Source organism: Plecotus auritus, assembly GCF_963455305.1.
Source record: "Plecotus auritus genome assembly, chromosome: 8".
NCBI classification, from domain to species: Eukaryota; Metazoa; Chordata; class Mammalia; order Chiroptera; family Vespertilionidae; genus Plecotus; species Plecotus auritus.
Window position 1 is genome coordinate 12,903,725 of NC_137782.1, and position 17,518 is coordinate 12,921,242.

Genomic DNA, 17,518 nt, shown 5'->3' on the forward strand with positions numbered 1-17,518 from the left:
AAGCCTGGGTCCTGGTTCCTACGGCTGGTTGCAGGAGGGAAGCCTGGGTCCCGGGTGCGGGGGACGAAGCAGAGGTGGTTAGGGGCGGTCAGGCAGGCAGGTGAGCAGTTAGGGGTAATCAGGCAGGCAGGTGAGTGGTTAGGGGCGATCAGGCAGGCATGTGAGTGGTTAGAGGTGATCAGGCAGGCAGGCGAGTGGTTAGGGGTGATCAGGAAGGCAGGCTAGTGGTTAGGTGTGATCAGGCAGGCAGACAGAGGTGGTTAGGGGCGATCAGGCAGGCAGGCGAGCAGTTGAAGTGATCAGTCAGGCAGGTGAACAGTTAGGGGCATCAAGCAGGCAGGCAGAGTGGTTAGGGGTGATCAGGCAGGCAGGCGAGCAGTTAGGGGTGATCAGACAGGGAGGCAGGTGAGCGGTTAGGAGCCAGCAGTCCTGGATTGCGAGAGGGATGTCTGCAGAATTGGGCTTAAACCGGCAGTTGGACATCCCCCTAGGGGTCTCAGATTGTGAGAGGGTGTAGGCCGGGCTGAGGGACCCACCCCCCTGTGCACGAATTTTGTGTGCCAGGCCTCTAGTCCTATATAATAAAATCCTAATATGCAAATCGACCAAACAGTGGAACAACTGGTTGCTATGACCCACACTGATCACCAGGGGTTCAGACGCTCAATGCAGGAGCAGCCTGCAGGCCCCAGGCCAGCCAAGGCGGGTGCCAGCGGGGGCCCCCTCAATCGCCCTACCGGTCACCTGACAGGCCCTGATCGCTGGCCAGGCCTAGGGACGCTACCCGTGCACAAATTTCATGCACCGGGCCTCTAGTCCTATTCTATATAATAAAAGGCTAATATGCAAATTGACCGAATGGCAGAATGACTGGTTGCTGTGACCTACACTGACCACTAGGGGGCAGACACTCAATGCAGGAGCTGCCCCCTAGTGGTCAGTGCGCTCCCATATAAGGAGCACTGCTCAGCCAGAAGCTGGGCTCAGCCAGAAGCCAGGCTCATGGCTGGTGAGCGCAGAGGTGGTGGCGGGAGCCTCTCTCGCCTCTGTGGCAGTGCTAAGAAGGCACAGGCTGGGCTGAGGGCACACCTCCCCCCCCTCCCTCCAGTGCACGAATGTTGTGCACTGGGCCTCTAGTTGAATATAACGTATCAAAAACAAACACAGCAAAGAAAGAAACAAAACAAAACAGAAAAAACTCCAAAAGACACCTGAATCTGGGATAGAGTTCAACTGGGGGAAGTTTTTTAAATTTCAATTTTATTTATTTATTTTATTTCATATACATACAGATTTCTTAGTTGTTGACAATATTTGGGATTTTTTGACTTGATCAGAATTTCATTAGATGATACAATATAGTCAAGAATGAAATGTAATATTGAAGGGTTGTGTTAGAATAAAAAATGTGTGCTAGAATAAAAAATGCTTAAAATGGGACCTGTTTTAGAGTGACTTTACTTTGATGATTTCAAGATGATTGCAATTTAGTACTTATTTATTTTGAAATATTTTAGCCATAAAAAATTCAGAATTTGGCAGATGCTTTATCAGAATTACCCAGTTGCTGTAGGTTACAGTATCCTTGGATTTGTTATTTTAATATTAACTTTTTTCTTCCCTCCCCAGTTCAAAGCAGTATTCAACGATTTCAAGAGAAGTTTTTTATTTTTGCTCTGACTCCTCAACAAGTTAGAGAGATATGCATATCCAGGTAAGAGGAATGTTTGGAATATACTTCTCCGTGAACATTGGTGTATTAGTCTACTAGGCTGCTGTAACAAAGTACCACATTGTGGGAACCCCTTTCATGTCCCGCATGGTTTAGGGTTCCGGTTCAGGGTTCGGGTTCTGGAGAAGGCTGCACACAAATGAAAAAAGACTAGAAAAGTATTAATTTGGGAATATTGGGGGCCAGGCAGGAGCCCACCTCTAGTTGGAGGACTACACACTGCTCTGGCCTTGCTATCCCTTTTATTAAGACTATGGGATACACCCATAACCCTTAGGCAGGAAACGCCAATAACAGAAATTTACATAAGACAGAGGTGGAGGCTGCTTGAGCTAACAATGTTTCAACTAAACAGTGAGCGAACTAGCTCTGACCTTTCAGAGCTGTGAAGGCTGTTGACCAGCCTTCCGGGTTCCCTGTCCATATCTTTCTAATTAGTGAGACAATGATCAATTTCTGGCACCACATCCTGGGTGGCTTAAACAGCAGAAATTTATTTTCTAACATTTTAGGAGGCTTGAAGTCTAAGATTCAGTGTTTACAGATTTGCTTGAAGTCTAAGATTCAGTGTTTACAGATTTGCTTTCTCCTGAGTCCTTTGGCTTTTGGATGGCTGCCTTCTTGCTGTGTGTACTCATATGGCCTTTCCTCTGTGCACCTGTGCATCTCTGGTGTCTCTCTTTTTATGTGGACATCAGTCATAATGGATTAAAACCCCAATCTTGTGATTTCATTTAACCTTAATTACGTTTTTAAAGTTCTCATCTCCACATATGTCACATTAAGGGTTAGAGCTTCAATATGAATTTTGGGATAATACAATTCATTTCATACTAATTGGACTACTTCTTTTTAAGTGTGGTGTATACCTTGACTAAGGTTACCCAAATATTTAATAAATATTCTGTATTAGAAAAATATTTAAACTTTGAGTAAAACACCAGAGTATCTTCTGAATTACTTTTTGTCACATTTGGCAATAATGTTTTTAATGAAAAATTTATTTCAAATATAGCAACATAAAAAAGATTTTGTGATAGTTCAAAGACAGGATGATCATATATTGTATCATCCAAACTGAGGCATTTTTAGAGTGAAAGTAGACATTAGTAATTTTTATGAGATAAGAACATCAACTGGTACCGTCCTGAGCATAGTACAAAGATTAGTCCAAAAAATCCAAATAACTAGGGGATTCAGAAAAAATAGAGAAAATTTAGAGGAGGAAATTGCCAAAGAAGTAAAATGAATGTAGCTTGATATGTAGTCCATGTTCATCAGGGGTATGGGATTGAGTTAGTTTAAATTAGAAGTACTTTCAATCTTGAGGATAGTAATAAGTCAGCTAACAAACAGAACAAGTAAAATATTATAATTCATATCCAAAACCATGTCATTAACTTTGTTTTGTTAGTTATTTAGGGATAATCCCTTGCTTGAGATTAGCATTTACTAAGTGTTTTATTGGGTGCAAAGCACTGTATTATATGATACTAGTGGCCCGGTGCATGAAATTCATGCACGGAAGGGGAGGTTCCCTCAGCCCAGCCTGCACCCTCTCCAATTGAGGACATCCCTCTCGCAATCTGGGAGTGCTGGCTCCTAACCACTCACCTGCCTACCTGCCTGATTGCGCCTAACTGCCTCTGCCTGCCTGTCTGGTCGCCCCTAACCCCTCTGCCTCCTGATCACCCCTAACTGCCTCTGCCTGCTTGCCTGATTGCCCCTAACTGCCCTCCCCTGCCTGATCTCGCCCCCAACTGCCCTCCCCTGCCAGCCATTTTGGTTCTGATTGGTCGGTTTCTATGCCAGTCATTGTCTCTGGGCCTATCTCTGGGCCTGATCATAGAGGCAGGGCTGATCAGCAGCCCTCAACGAGGCCCAGAGAGAAACAGAGACGTGGCTGCTGGCGAAGCCCAGAGAGAAGGAGAGAGGCAACAGCTGATCAACAGCTGCCACAGAGGCTGCAGATCAGACCCTGCCTCTCTCTTCGGGCCTCTATCCGGGCCTGATCTGCAGCCCCCTTGGCAGTCAGTGCTGCAGGACTGACTTCCGGTGTTCGGTTGAGCCTTCAGTCGGTCATTACAGACCCTGGGTTTTTATGTATTACTAGAGGCCCGGCGCACAAAATTCGTGCACGGGGTCCCTCAGCCCAACCTGCACCCTCTACAATCCAGGAGCTCTCAGGGGATGTCCTACTGATGGCTTAGGCCCACTCCCGTGGTTCTCTGCTCTCTGCGGGGCCTTGGGGATTCGCTGCAGCCATGGAGATGAAGCCCCCATGCCCTGCTGTCTGCTCTCTGCCTGCCGCCGCCATGTGCCATGCGAAGGAAACCCCAATGCCCTGCAGTGTGCTCTGTCTGCCAGGCCTGGGGGCTTCGCCGACACCGACACACTAAGGAAGTCCCCATGCCCTGTTGTCCGGGCTCTGTCTGTGGGGCCTGGGGGTGTTTCCGCTACCACCTTGCTAAGGAAGCCCCCAAGCCCTGCTGTCCGGGCTCTGTCTGCCGGTCCTGGGGCTTCCCCACCGCTGCTGCCGCTCTAAGGAAGCCCCCAAGCCCTGCTGTCCGGGCTCTGTCTGCTGTGTCTGGGGGCGGATCCAGCCTCGCTGCTTGGTCCCCGCAAACCCCGGCGGGGCTGACAGGCCCAGACACTGCAGCAGCGGGCCTGAGGGGACTGGGCGCCGCCATCTTGTGGCTATGGGGGCTGCCATTTTTGTCACAGAGTGATGGTTATTTTGCATATTGCTCTTTTATTAGATAGGATGATAACTCCTGCAAGTTGTTTTCCATAAGTCTTGTTAGTGAACCAGTTTATATTCATAAAATGATCATTGGCATTGTGAGGTGTCATATGAAAAGAGCCAATTCAGTAAGGACAAGTGAGAGCTGATTTATAGGAGGCAGAGATTACTTTTAACTGTGGTGGTCTGGGAAAGCTTCACTAGAGTGTTGGGTGGGCCTTTGAAGGAAGATTATTTAGAGTAAGTAGATTTCAAGGTACATTTTAAAATAAATTTTTAAAGTTTGAACTATGTGAATATATTCACTAATTAAGAAGTGGATTATTAAAATTTAAATAATTAATTTTAATTTACAAGTTTAATTATGTTCTAGAGATGGGTGATGGTGATGGTTGATACTCAACCACTGAGCCATGCTGGCCGAGCACCACCAAAAACATTTTTTTAAAAAAATATTTTTATTGATTTCAGAGAGGAAGGGAGAGGGATAGAGAGTTAGAAACATCGATGAGAGAGAAACATTGATCAGCTGCCTCCTGCACACTCCCTACTGGGTATGTGCCCACAACCAAGGTACATGCCCTTGACCAGAATTGAACCTGGGAACTTTGAATCTGAAGGCCGACGCTCTATCCACTGAGCCAAACTGGTTAGGGCTCAAAAACATTTTTCAAATTAATAATAAAAGTAAGGCTGTTTACAATTCTCCTTCCAAAGAAAAAATAAAACCCGCATACACATGTACATAAAAACCCTAACCTTTTCAGAGTCATCTAATCAAAAATCTTCCGAAGTGGAAGTAAAAGCTTGGTACCCATTACCGTGCTTCAGTAATTATCAAAATTTTGTAGTCTGTACCATATATGACCTCCCCTCCACATTTTTCCTGAAATATTTTAAAGCAAATAACAGACATCATATAATTTCACCCAGAAATACTTCAAAATGCATCTCTGATTAATTTTTAACACAATCATAATTAAATCATAATTCATAATTCCTTAATATAAAACAATGTCTAGCCCATGTATTACTTCGTACTCCTAAATTATTTTTACTTTGAAGTAATTATAGATTTACCGAAAAGTTGTAAAAAGCGCAAATATACTTTTCACCTAGCTTCCCTTAACATCTTGCATAACCATACTTTAATTATCAAAACCAAGAAATTAATACAATACTGTTAACTAAATTACAGACTTTATTCAGATTTTACCAGTTTTTCTACTATTGAATTTCTGTTCCTGGATTCAATCCAAGATCCCAAATTATATTTAATTGTGTCATTTTAGTCTCTTTCAGTTTGACAGTTTCTTAGTTTTGCCTTGTCTTCTATAACTGTTGATACATTTTTAAAAATATATTTTATTAATTTTTTAGAGAGAGAAAGGGAAAGGGATAGAGAGTTAGAAACATCGATGAGAGAGAAACATCGATCAGCTGCCTCCTGCACACTCCCTACTGGGTATATGCCTGCAACCAAGTTACATGCCCTTGACCAGAATCGAACCTGGGACCCTTGAGTTTGCACTGAGCCAAACCGGTCAGGGCAAACTGTTAATACTTTTGAAGGGTACTAGTCAGGTATCTGTAGAATGTCCCTCAATTTGGGTTTGTATGATGTTTTGTCATGATTAGATTGAGATCAGGCATTTTTGGCAAGAATGCCCAAGTTATATTTCCTTCTCCGTGTATCATATCAGGGGCTACATAATATTGATGCATCTTATTTTTGGCAGTGTTAATCTTGGTCCCTTGGATAAAGAGTTGCCTACCAGATTTTTGCACTGTAAAGTTGCTGTTTTCCCTTTGTTATTGAAAAATACCTTGGGAGCCCTAGCTGGTTTGGCTTAGTGGATAAAGCACCGGCCTGCGGACTGAAAGGTCCCAGGTTCAATTCTGTTCAAGGGCACATGCCCAGGTTGCAGGCTCCATACCCAGTAAGGGACGTGCAGGAGGCAGCCAATCAATGATTCTCTCTCATCATTGATGTTTCTGTCTCTCTCTCCCTCTCCCTTCCTCTCTGAAATCAATAAAAATAGATACAAAAAAAGTATCTTGGGAGGAGGAGGTACTTTGAGATTAGGCACATATTGTTTCTCTTCAGATTTTTGCTCACCAATTTAAGCATTCACTTGTGGTTATTGCCTTTAGCAGTTACTTCATGATAAACATTCTTTGTGTTTCAGTGGTGTGATTTTCTGTTGTCCTTATTCTCTTCCACATTGGAGTTATTCTTTTTTATGGAAGAGCAGGTCCTTTTCCCCTATTTATTTATTTATTTATTTACTTACTTACTTACTTACTTGTATCTATGTGTCCATGTGGGCTCTTGGGTACTTTGAGGGTTGTAATTCAGTGCTATAAGTAATTTATGTTGTTGCTCAAACTGTTGTACCTTTGGCCATTAGACATCCTTTCAGGTTGGTTAACCCAATTTCTATTTTCCACAGGGATTTTTTGCCAGGTGGTAGAAGAGATTATACAGTCCAAGTTCAGCTGAGGCAAGTTTGAAATTTTCTTTTACTTTAATAATATTTGCTAACTATGTGCATATAGTCATGATTTTGAAAATACATAAGCATGTTTGAGTATACTATTTAAGAATAATTTATTTTTTCTTCTTTAATGCAGACTTTGCTTGGCAGAGACAAGCTGCCCTCAAGAAGATAACTATCCCAATAGTCTATGTATAAAAGTAAATGGGAAACTTTTTCCTTTGCCTGTAAGTTGCTTTTAATTCACCAGGAGGTCCAGTAGAGTAGGTAAAGACTAATTATGAGTAAATAAATTATTGATTGGATAATGGGTATATGGGAGTTCATTATACTTTTTTCTTTCTTTTTGTATATGTTTTGAAATTTTCAGTAATAAAAAGATAAAAGACATCTTTGAGGCAATTGGGAAATTTGAATATAAACCTTAAGTTATATGATTTTTTAAAATTATGGTTAATTTTGTAAGGTTGCGATACTTTTTTTTTTAAGGTCTTAATAAAGATGCATATAAGAGTATCTGTGGATTAAATAGCATGCCTAGAATTTGCATGTAAATACTAAGGGGCAAAACCAAATGTGTGTAGGTGTGAAGTGTGTATTTTGGTGTGGGCTGATGAGGCCAGAAGCAAACAAAGCACAGTTAGCAACATGTTGATAATTATTGAAGCTAATTGGTGGGTACTTATTGTCTCTTTACTTTTGTATATGAAAAGTTTTAAAATATAAAGTAAAAAAGTAAATCTGTATTGGTAGTTGTAGATGACAAGTAATCATGTGATTCCCACTTACTAATTACTATCCTACCTCCTGTGAAGCAGTGAAGGCTGTTCTCTACTTGTGATAGAATGTATTCCTTAGCTCTGCCATGTAATACCATCAATAGAGTATTTCTTTTTTTTCTAGGATGCATATATTTTAACATTCCTAAAATCTAGAGTTGTCTTACAGTTGCTAATGACCAGGTGGCAGCTGTAATATATTCTCATTGCCTGTACTTGTACAACCTTGATGTTATTTCCATGGTATGACTGGTCAGTTGCACTCCCTGGTTTTTTCAGTCAACAAGTTTTTAAGTACATTTTGAGGAAGGTTCATAAATCCAGGGTATTGTGTGAATACCACTCATTGATATCCTATATAATAAAAGGCTAATATGCAAATTGGCTGAACAGTGGAACGACTGGTCACTATGACACTCACTGACCGACAGGGGGCAGACGCTCAACGCAGGAGCTGCCTCCTGGTGGTCAGTGTGCTCCCACAGGGGGAGCATCGCTCAGCCAGAAGCTGGTCTCACAGCTGGCGAGCGTAGCAGTGGTGGTGGGAGCCTCTCTTGCCTCCTCGGCACTGCTAAGGACCCCTCGGGGGATGTCCGCCGAGGGCTCCGGTCTGCGAGAAGGCACAGGCCTGCGAGAAGGCACAGGCTGGGCTGAGGGACCCCTTCAGTGCACCAATGTCGTGCACTGGGCCTCTAGTATTCTCTTAAGATCCAGAGTGTATCAGCAGTAACACATGCAGTTAATGTAAGGGTGTCAGTCACTTGCAAGGAAATCTAAGATGTGAGTGGAGGTAGAGTATAGTTTTATATTGAAACTAGTGGCGTAGCTCGCTGATGCTTGCCTCAGCTGGCCGCCCTGCCCACCACCGCTCGTAGCTCTGTGCCGCATTGTAGCTCGCTGTCCTGCCCTCCTGCTGATTGGTTGTTACTGTCACAGTGTAACGACCATTTGCATATAACCTCTTTATTATATAGGATACAATAAATATATAGAATACTTTTATCTCCAGAGCTCATGGTGGCATATAGGAGAATATTATGTGGAAAACTTATCTACTGATGACTGAGTGAAAAGTAATTCAGGAGATTCTTATCCAAAAGGAATATGTTAGCCAATTTATTTGCTTATATCCCCTTGCTATATATGCAGAAATAAGTAATGATACACCTGTTTGTATCATTAACTTAGTGTTTTTTCTTCTCATTGGTGCATAGTTAAATTATATCAGTGGCATCTTATTTAGTAAAATATTATATCTATTTTTCAATACATAGATATTTTTGCAGCTTAGAATTTTTAATTTTCTATTTGGTTTTGAAAATCAAACTGAAAAGTTCTGTGGTGATTGAAAATTGGATATACCATAAATAAAAAATGAGTACATTTTCTATTTAAAGCAAATACTTAATGACTAGAAGAGTGGAATAAAGCATAAATAGCAGTATTACTATAGCCATCAAGTTAATTTAATACCAATTATCACAAGATTTTCATAATTTTTTTGAAATTCATTACTTTGTTCTTTTTAATTCCCAAAGCTTATTTTTCCTCTTTCCCACTCCCAGTATTTGAATGCATTTTGAATGGGAGCTCCTAAGATGAAGCAATACAAAGAGGTGCAACTTTATAGTTTGTAAAGAGAAAAAAGATTCTTAACCAATGTGACAAGATATCAGCATTTTAAATTTTAATGGTGGAACAGGGATTTTGTTTTTGGAGGGGCATATTTTTCTGATCTTGTGAAATATTTTATAACTTTAAAAAACGTCATTTTTCTCTTTTGGATTGGTGACCTTAGGGTGAGGACTATGTGATTTCTGGTATAAAATAAAAAGAATTAGTGTAACTGAAATTACACAAGATTTTGTATCTATCTTGGAGAAAATGTTTAATGCCTACAGATAATTTTATTTCTTTCTTATGTTTATAGGGTTACGCACCACCTCCTAAAAATGGGATTGAACAGAAGCGCCCTGGACGCCCTTTGAATATTACATCTTTAGTTAGGCTATCTTCAGCTGTGCCAAACCAGATTTCCATTTCTTGGGCATCAGAAATTGGGAAGGTAAAAATTCTCTCCTCTGAGCAACATGAAAGTAATCCCACTAGTTGATATATTTTATTGTTTTTTTCCTCTTAGGCTACTAGCTCCAATTTGTTCCATTTTCTGATTTTAATCTCTAAAAAGCAGAAATTTCCAATTCAGGGATGGAGGTATGGAGATTCTTAAAGTTAAAAATTTTAAGGTTTCCTGAGTCTCATCTCCTTATTTTCCTCCAAAGGAAATAAGTATAATTACAATATTTCTTAAGGTAATGGTTTAATCACAATAGTGTTTAAATAACATGTTAAGAAACTGGAAACTTTGGGTGATGTTTTGTATTTATGAAGAGTAACAAAGAAGCTTTATCTAGCTTTGGGGAAAATAGTTAAATGTATGCATGTTGTAATGAGAAATAATCTGTTCCAGCCTTAACAGAAACAGCTGATACTTCAGATACTATGTGGGCATCTCATGAACACATTTACTTAGAATTGTATTATTTCCTCTATACCTTTAGGTTGATTATCTGGCTTCCTGTTGATTCTTAGTCTTAAAATGCATTATATCAATTAATGAGTTACTGGTTAATACAACAAGGCATTTTCATTTTAGAACTATTTGTTCATATAACTGAAATAATAGAAAGGCAAATTTCAGTTAATTTCTGAACATAGACTTTAAAAAATGTTTGGTTTTTTTTAAAGAGAGAGAGGGAGAGAGAGGGATAGAGAGATAGAAACATCAATGGTAGAGAAACATCATGGATCAACTGCCTCCTACATGCCCCCCACTGGGATCACCAGTTGAACATAAACTTGAATATTACTATTTGATAGGAAAAAAGTATATACTATTTTGTATTTTATGGATAGAGAAATTGAGTGACATGTTTGTAGGAAGAATTTTTTGGTTTTATTACCAAGGTAATTGCAGAGATGAACATGAAGGGCATTTTTGTATTAAATTTTAGACTATAAAGATATTACTCTCTCTAATAATTTTTCTGTTGAGCTCTCATTTCTGAATTTTTACTATAACTTATCACTATTATCATAGGGTACTAATTTCTAGTATTTTTCATTTGCATGAACTGAATGTGCAGTGATAAAGCATTGGATAAGGATTCAAAAAGTCTTGGCTTAGTTCTAAGTTGGCCATTGTTTGATTTTGGCAAAGTTGCCTAATTCCCTGAGGCCTACTTACTATAACGAACAGGTAAAATCTTGAGAATGAGTGTTGTATACAAATGTAAGGGACATTATCAAATGAGCAAGTATTAATACTTTAAAGCCTAGTGAGTGGAATTTGAACAGAATAATATTTTTTTTGAAATGATTATCAGCTTTCAGGTTTTTGAATAAATGGTTGTAGGCATTGAAGACCTTTTAATTTTTTTCTTTTTGACACACAACGAGAATAATATTCTTTCTTTGTAATTATATTAATTGACTTACAATTTGCACACTATCTTGGGTATTCAGATATTTAAAAGGACTGTTTCGGGACATTAAAAATAATATTTTAAATAATTGGTTTGGCAACTACTCAAAATATTTTCTTATTATAGAATTGATTGAGTTCATATATGTAGTGCAAAGGTAAGAGATTTTTAGCATTTTGGTAAAATTATATTTCATCCCTTTATAGCTCTATAAATAGCTAAGGTTCCTTTGTGCCAGATTTAAGAGGTATGGATTGATGTTATTCTGGCCTTGTCTATTTTATTTTTATTATGTCTTCATGTGTCTTACATACTCCAGTAGCTGCCCTTTTCCTAGTGAAATGCCCATTTCAGAACAGGAGTTAATTTGTTAGATTTTTTTCTCAGAAGAAAGCTGATTTGGGGTTCATTTAAATGATTGCTCAAGGCCATGCAGCAAGTGGTCTCTTCTGCTCAAGGCCATGAAGTAAGTGGAATTCTGGATTTGAAATGTTAATTCAGACCACTGGTGTTTGAACTTTCTGCAGTGGAACCCATTTTTCAATGACAATATTAAGAGAACCCATACATAAAAACAAAAATTCTAGTTAGAAGTCGGCAGGGGAGAATACAGTTTTATTCATACCATGATGGTCCCTGAGGTACCAGTTTTGCTAGATTAGAAACATAGTTTGAAAGCCACTGATCTGAGGTATGTAATCTTTCCCATGGATGTTTTAAAGTGCTAAGTGATTGAGAAATACCTTTAATATGATTGGGCTTTTATCTTCCCTGCAAGAGCTGATTTTGTTTCCTTAGCTGATTTTGTTGACCTTCCTGTGGAAGTTATTTTGAATGTCATTTTTAGAAACCAGAGATTCTTAGACAAGTATTTTATGTAAATAAAGAGACTATTATCTCTTGTCTTTAATACAGATTATCTTTCTTTGTAGAATTACTCCATGTCTGTATATCTTGTACGGCAGCTCACATCAGCCATGTTATTACAGAGATTAAAAATGAAAGGTATTAGAAACCCTGATCATTCCAGAGCACTAAGTAAGTAATGTTTGTAAGGTTGAGCATATGAGATGCTTTAATGGAAAAAAAAAAAAAAAGCCTCACATATACATCAATGTAGGAATAATTTAGGAACAATTATTAGAAATCTAAAATGAATATTGAATTAAAAATACTCCCAAAACACTGCCTTATAAATTGAAAAAACCCTTCTCTTAGAAACTATTCCCAAGAAGATCAATTTTAAACCCCTACTAGTGTGATTTTGGGCCTTCTCATGAAAACTTATTTAAATAAACATTAAGTTCATGGTAGTTTGGTTTTATACATTAACTTGAGAATAGGAATGCAAGTTTTCAAAAACCCCAGTGTTTAATAGAATGTACATTTTAAAAATTGTAAATAATCAAAAGCTCTTTTTGCTGAAGAACAGTTGATATCCACCAGCAACAATATTTGCCTTCTGAGATGTTTTATTTTGTTCTTTGCTTTGATATAATAATAGGTAGAATAATAGGTAGAGAAAAAAATCTAACCCAAACTGTAAATTCAGTTCAGTAACTAAATTTAATTGAAATAAGACATTTTTGGGGGAAAGAAAATATTTTCCCTCGCCGCTGAATGAACCTGAAAGGAGAAAAGAATCTATAGATTGAAAAGGGAGCCAAGTAGGGTTTTTGAAATTTTGAAATGGTATTTTGTTTCTTATATCTTGAACCATTTCTTATTTCCTCAGACAGCACAATATTGATCTTCTTGCCTAGACCTAGAAGCCAAGGAAGCTCTTTTCTAATTTTTCTTGTCTTGCTCCAATTTCCACTGTCTTTAGTTCTAGTCCCATTCTCCCTCCCTATAATGGCATTGAGAATTAGGCATCTGAAGGGAGTGCATATATTTATTAGCTTCTATGTGCAGTAACTTGTATACTTTACCTGGTGAATGAAATCTCAGACACATTACCACATCCCTTGTAGTTTTCAGTTGTCAAAGGAAATATAAAAATATTTGACTTTTCTGTTTGTAAATTTAGTAATTATTGGAAACAACCAAGACTCCCTAATGAAAAGTCATGAATGTGTGTTAGAACAGCATTGAAACTCGAGTACTGCTGCTTTCTAAGTTCCTTTCTCATTGTTTTGTTCTTAGATCTTAAAGAGCTTTCTGTTCTGAAATTATTCTTACCTACAATTTTACTTTTAAAAATTTAAACATCTGATACAGAGTTTGTAATTCTTTAACCTAATGCTGAAAGTATAATTCTGTTTTTAATACATTAATACTTAACATTTTGTTTGTTTTGTTTTTGTAGTTTCTTGACTTATTCAGAGTGTGTGGGGAAACTTTAAATAATATTATATATATTTCTATAATTCTGTTCGTATGCCACAATTAATATAAAAATTTTAAATTCTTTTTTCTTCTTTTTGAAGTTAAAGAAAAACTTACTGCAGATCCTGATAGTGAAATTGCTACAACTAGCCTTCGGGTATCCTTGATGTGCCCTGTAAGTAAAGCAACAAAACATTCTGGGGTGTTTTACTTTTTATAAATCACTAATTTTCCTTTGAAAGTAAGTGTGGGAATGAATGATATATTATGGTGGAATTCTAAACTTCTGTCATTTTCCCATTCGGGAATCTTCATGATGAAGCATTGTAATTTCAAAGAGTGCAAACATTCTTCAGGCAGTGACTAAGCAAGAAGAGACCTAAAAGAATATTTGATCGTAGGAGAAGAGATCCTTTGGATTCAGAATAATACAGTTAATGCTATAGATAATCCACAGCTAATAATAAATCTATAGAGAGAGTTGCTCCTTTTTTTTTTTTTTTAATATTTTATTGATTTTTTTACAGAGAGGAAGAGAGAGGAATAGAGAGTTAGAAACATCGATGAGAGAGAAACATTGATCAGCTGCCTCCTGCACACTCCCTACTGGGTATGTGCCCGCAACCAAGGTACATGCCCTTGACCGGAATCGAACCCGGGACCTTTCAGTCCGCAGGCTGATGCTAGCCACTGAGCCAAACCGGTTAGGGCGAGTTGCTCCTTTTATCAAACTATAAATGTTAATAAAATCGCCAGGACCTAATAAATGCTAATTGATTCCTTGACTGGAATCAAACCCAGGACCCTTTAGTTCACAGGCCGATGATCTATCCACTAAGCCAAATCAGCTAGGGCTGTAAACCTACTTTCGTCTCACCATCTACAATTTTAAATGGAGAGAGAATTGTTTCAGAGAGAGAGAAGAGAATAATTTGTCGAGTTCCTATTATGTGCCCCTTATTTAACTCCCTTAGCAAATCTGTATGGGGTTGTTCCCATTTTGCAGATGAGGAAACTCAGATTGAAAGTTTGGCTAACCCAAATCACACAATAGTAACTAGTAGAATAAGGATAACAAATTTGGTCTTCTGGCATCATTTCAGTTCTCTTAATAATATACCATATTGCTACATTGGGCTAAAATAATAAATGTTCTGATTATAACTCTATGAGGAGGCAGTAACAAATGCCAAAAGCTTTTTTTTAAAAAAATAATTCTTTATTGTTGAAAATATTACATATGTCCCCTTTTTCCCCCCATTGACTCCCTCCAACCCTTACCCCCTTCCACCACCTGTTCCCCCTCCACCCCCCGTACCATCCCCACCCCAGGCCTTCAGCACTCTATTGTCTGTGTCCATGGGTTATGCATCCAAGGTCTTTGGTTGATTATAAGTCCACCTTTCTACCACCCTGGATAGTGGTATTTGCAGATATTTTTATTTTGAAGCTTTATTTTTAAAAAATTATCATTAACTTTAACATCTTTATTGAAAAAGGGATAGAATTACATGAAATTGGGATTGCTTAGAAATTGAGAATCTGTGGTTGTCAAACCCAGAGAGAAGTCTGTAGTGCCAACAGGGGAGGTGGTGGCAGAGGTCCTAGCAGGCATGTGTTTGGACCCAGGACCTCCTATTCATAAGCTTTGTACAGACCTTCAGGCAAAAGTTTTAATCCTTCATATGATATACTTCATATCAAATATGATAGCTTCATATTGTGATAGCTTTTTTTGGTACTGATATATGTGAAAAAGTCACTAATTTATATTATGTGACAGAAGGTTCAAAATTTTGTGTATCGCATGACACCATTCAGGTGAAAATGTTTTTTAAAACACACATAGACCATCTATGAAAGGACATGCAAGAGTTGGTTAACAGTGGTTCTCTCTAAATAGGAGAACTGGTGACAAAGAGACATGTTTTCATTGTATATGGATGTTGTCCTACCTTTGAATTTATGTTACCTATTTTCAAAAAGTGAAAACTTTTTTTTAAATTATAGGGCTATCAATGAATACTAATAAAGTGTGCAGCAGCCTTGATGGAAATAAATTCTGTTTTGAATTTCTTTTTCATTTTGAACTTCTTGTATGACTTCTTTCAGACTTTTATGACTGACTATTCCCATTGAGGTTTTGTTCTCTTTTCTGAAGTGGTTTGTCATGTTTTCTTTCCTACCTGTAGTTAGGGAAAATGAGGCTGACAATCCCATGCCGAGCAGTGACTTGTACACATCTACAGTGTTTTGATGCTGCCCTTTATCTGCAAATGAATGAGAAGAAGCCCACCTGGATTTGTCCTGTGTGTGACAAAAAAGCTGCCTATGAAAGTCTAATTTTAGATGGGTAAATATTAGCTTTGTCTCCATTCAGTACAGTCTCATAGAAATTCTATTCTAGCATAAAGTCAAGATGTTTGTGTGTTTTCTGCTTTATTATACTCAATCTTTTTTTAAAACCGTGGTTAACGGCTCTTTTATCTTTATGATTTCTTTTGGAGTCAAGAGGTAGAGTAGTTTTCTTTTTGCTTTCCAAAATCATATTTCATAGCCTGTCCTAAAGAGGGGAAAGCCCACTTTCTGAGTGAGCTTAAGTATGACTGGAAGTTCGTTGATTTTATTGACCTTAAAGTACCAGCATTTTTGTTTCATTGATTTTTCTCTATTTCACTTGTTTTTGTTTTTTACCCATGTTTACTTTCACTTTAATTGTTCTTTTTTTATAGTTTCATTTAGATAGAAGCTGAGCTTATTGATTTGCATTCTCCTAATATAGAAAGATTAGTGCTATAAATTTTCCTCTAAGTACTGCTTTAGCAACATTTCACAAATTTTGTTACATTTTTACTTTCATAAAGTTTAAAATACTTGTTAATTTGTTTTTATGTTTTCTTTGTCTCATGGGTTGTTTGTTAATTTTCAAATATATGAGGATTTTCTAGATATTTTTCTGATGATTTCAAATTTAATTTTATTTTGGTCATAGGACATAATTTGTATGCTTAGTTATTTAAAAAGTTAATTGAGACTTATATTGCTACTAGAGGCCTGATGTACGAAATTCGTGCACGGTGTGTGTGTGTGTCCCTCAGCCCACACCCTCTCCAATTGACTGCTGGCTCCCAACCGCTCACCTGCCTGCCTGCCTGATTGCCTCTAACCGCTTCCCTGCCAGCCTGATCGATGCCTAACTGCTCCTCTGCTGGCCCAATTGCCCCTAACTGCCCTCACCTGCCGGCCTGGTCCCCCCAACTGCCCTCCCCTGTAGGCCTGGTCCCCCCCAACTGCTCTCCCCTGCAGGCCTGCTCCCCCTCAACTGCCCTCCCCTGCAGGCCTGGTCCCCCCCAACTGCCCTCCCCTGCAGGCCTGCTCCCCCTCAACTGCCCTCCCCTGCAGGCCTGGTTGTCCTAACTGCCCTCCCTGCAGGCCTGGACCCCCCCCCCCCCCAACTGCCCTCCTCTGCTGGCCCGGTCACCCCTAACTTCCCTGCCCTGCAGGCCTGGTCCCTCCCAACTGCCCTCCTCCGCTGGCCTGATTGCCCACAACTGCCCTCCCCTGCTGGCTGTCTTGTGGTGGCCATCTTGTGTCCACATGGAGCCGGCCATCTTTGACCATATGGGGGCAGCCATCTTGTGTGTTGGAGTGACGGTCAGTTTGAATATTACTCTTTTATTAGATAGGATTCCTTCTTCTTCCCCCCACCTCTATGATTCTTTTTCCTTGATAATATAAGCTTATAAGTTAGATTTTGTATAACATTTCTATTTGCTTATGTGTATTTTATATGTTGTATTGAAGGTTGTTCTTTACTGCAATCAATTTCTGTTTAGCCACTATTTTTTTTAGATGACTCAGTAAGTCATTTAACTCTTTTATGCTCTTTAAATATCTAAAACATAGAAGGAAGTGGGTATAATAGTTGTCCTAAAGTCTAAAGTATTGAAATA

General features: G+C 38.8%; 1 protein-coding gene across 19 annotated transcripts in view; it reads left to right on the forward strand.

Annotated features, from left to right (window-relative positions):
- The window catches only part of PIAS2 (protein inhibitor of activated STAT 2), a 65,199-nt gene that overhangs the window by 21,983 nt on the left and 25,698 nt on the right, over positions 1-17,518 (forward strand). For all 19 annotated transcript variants that reach the window (XM_080685244.1, XM_080685240.1, XM_080685245.1 and 16 more), the window contains 7 exons: positions 1,630-1,714; positions 6,929-6,979; positions 7,110-7,200; positions 9,683-9,817; positions 12,170-12,275; positions 13,667-13,740; positions 15,758-15,918. In XM_080685244.1, coding sequence (XP_080541370.1) covers positions 1,630-1,714; positions 6,929-6,979; positions 7,110-7,200; positions 9,683-9,817; positions 12,170-12,275; positions 13,667-13,740; positions 15,758-15,918 — 703 coding nt within the window. The remainder of the gene's footprint in view (positions 1-1,629; positions 1,715-6,928; positions 6,980-7,109; positions 7,201-9,682; positions 9,818-12,169; positions 12,276-13,666; positions 13,741-15,757; positions 15,919-17,518) is intronic.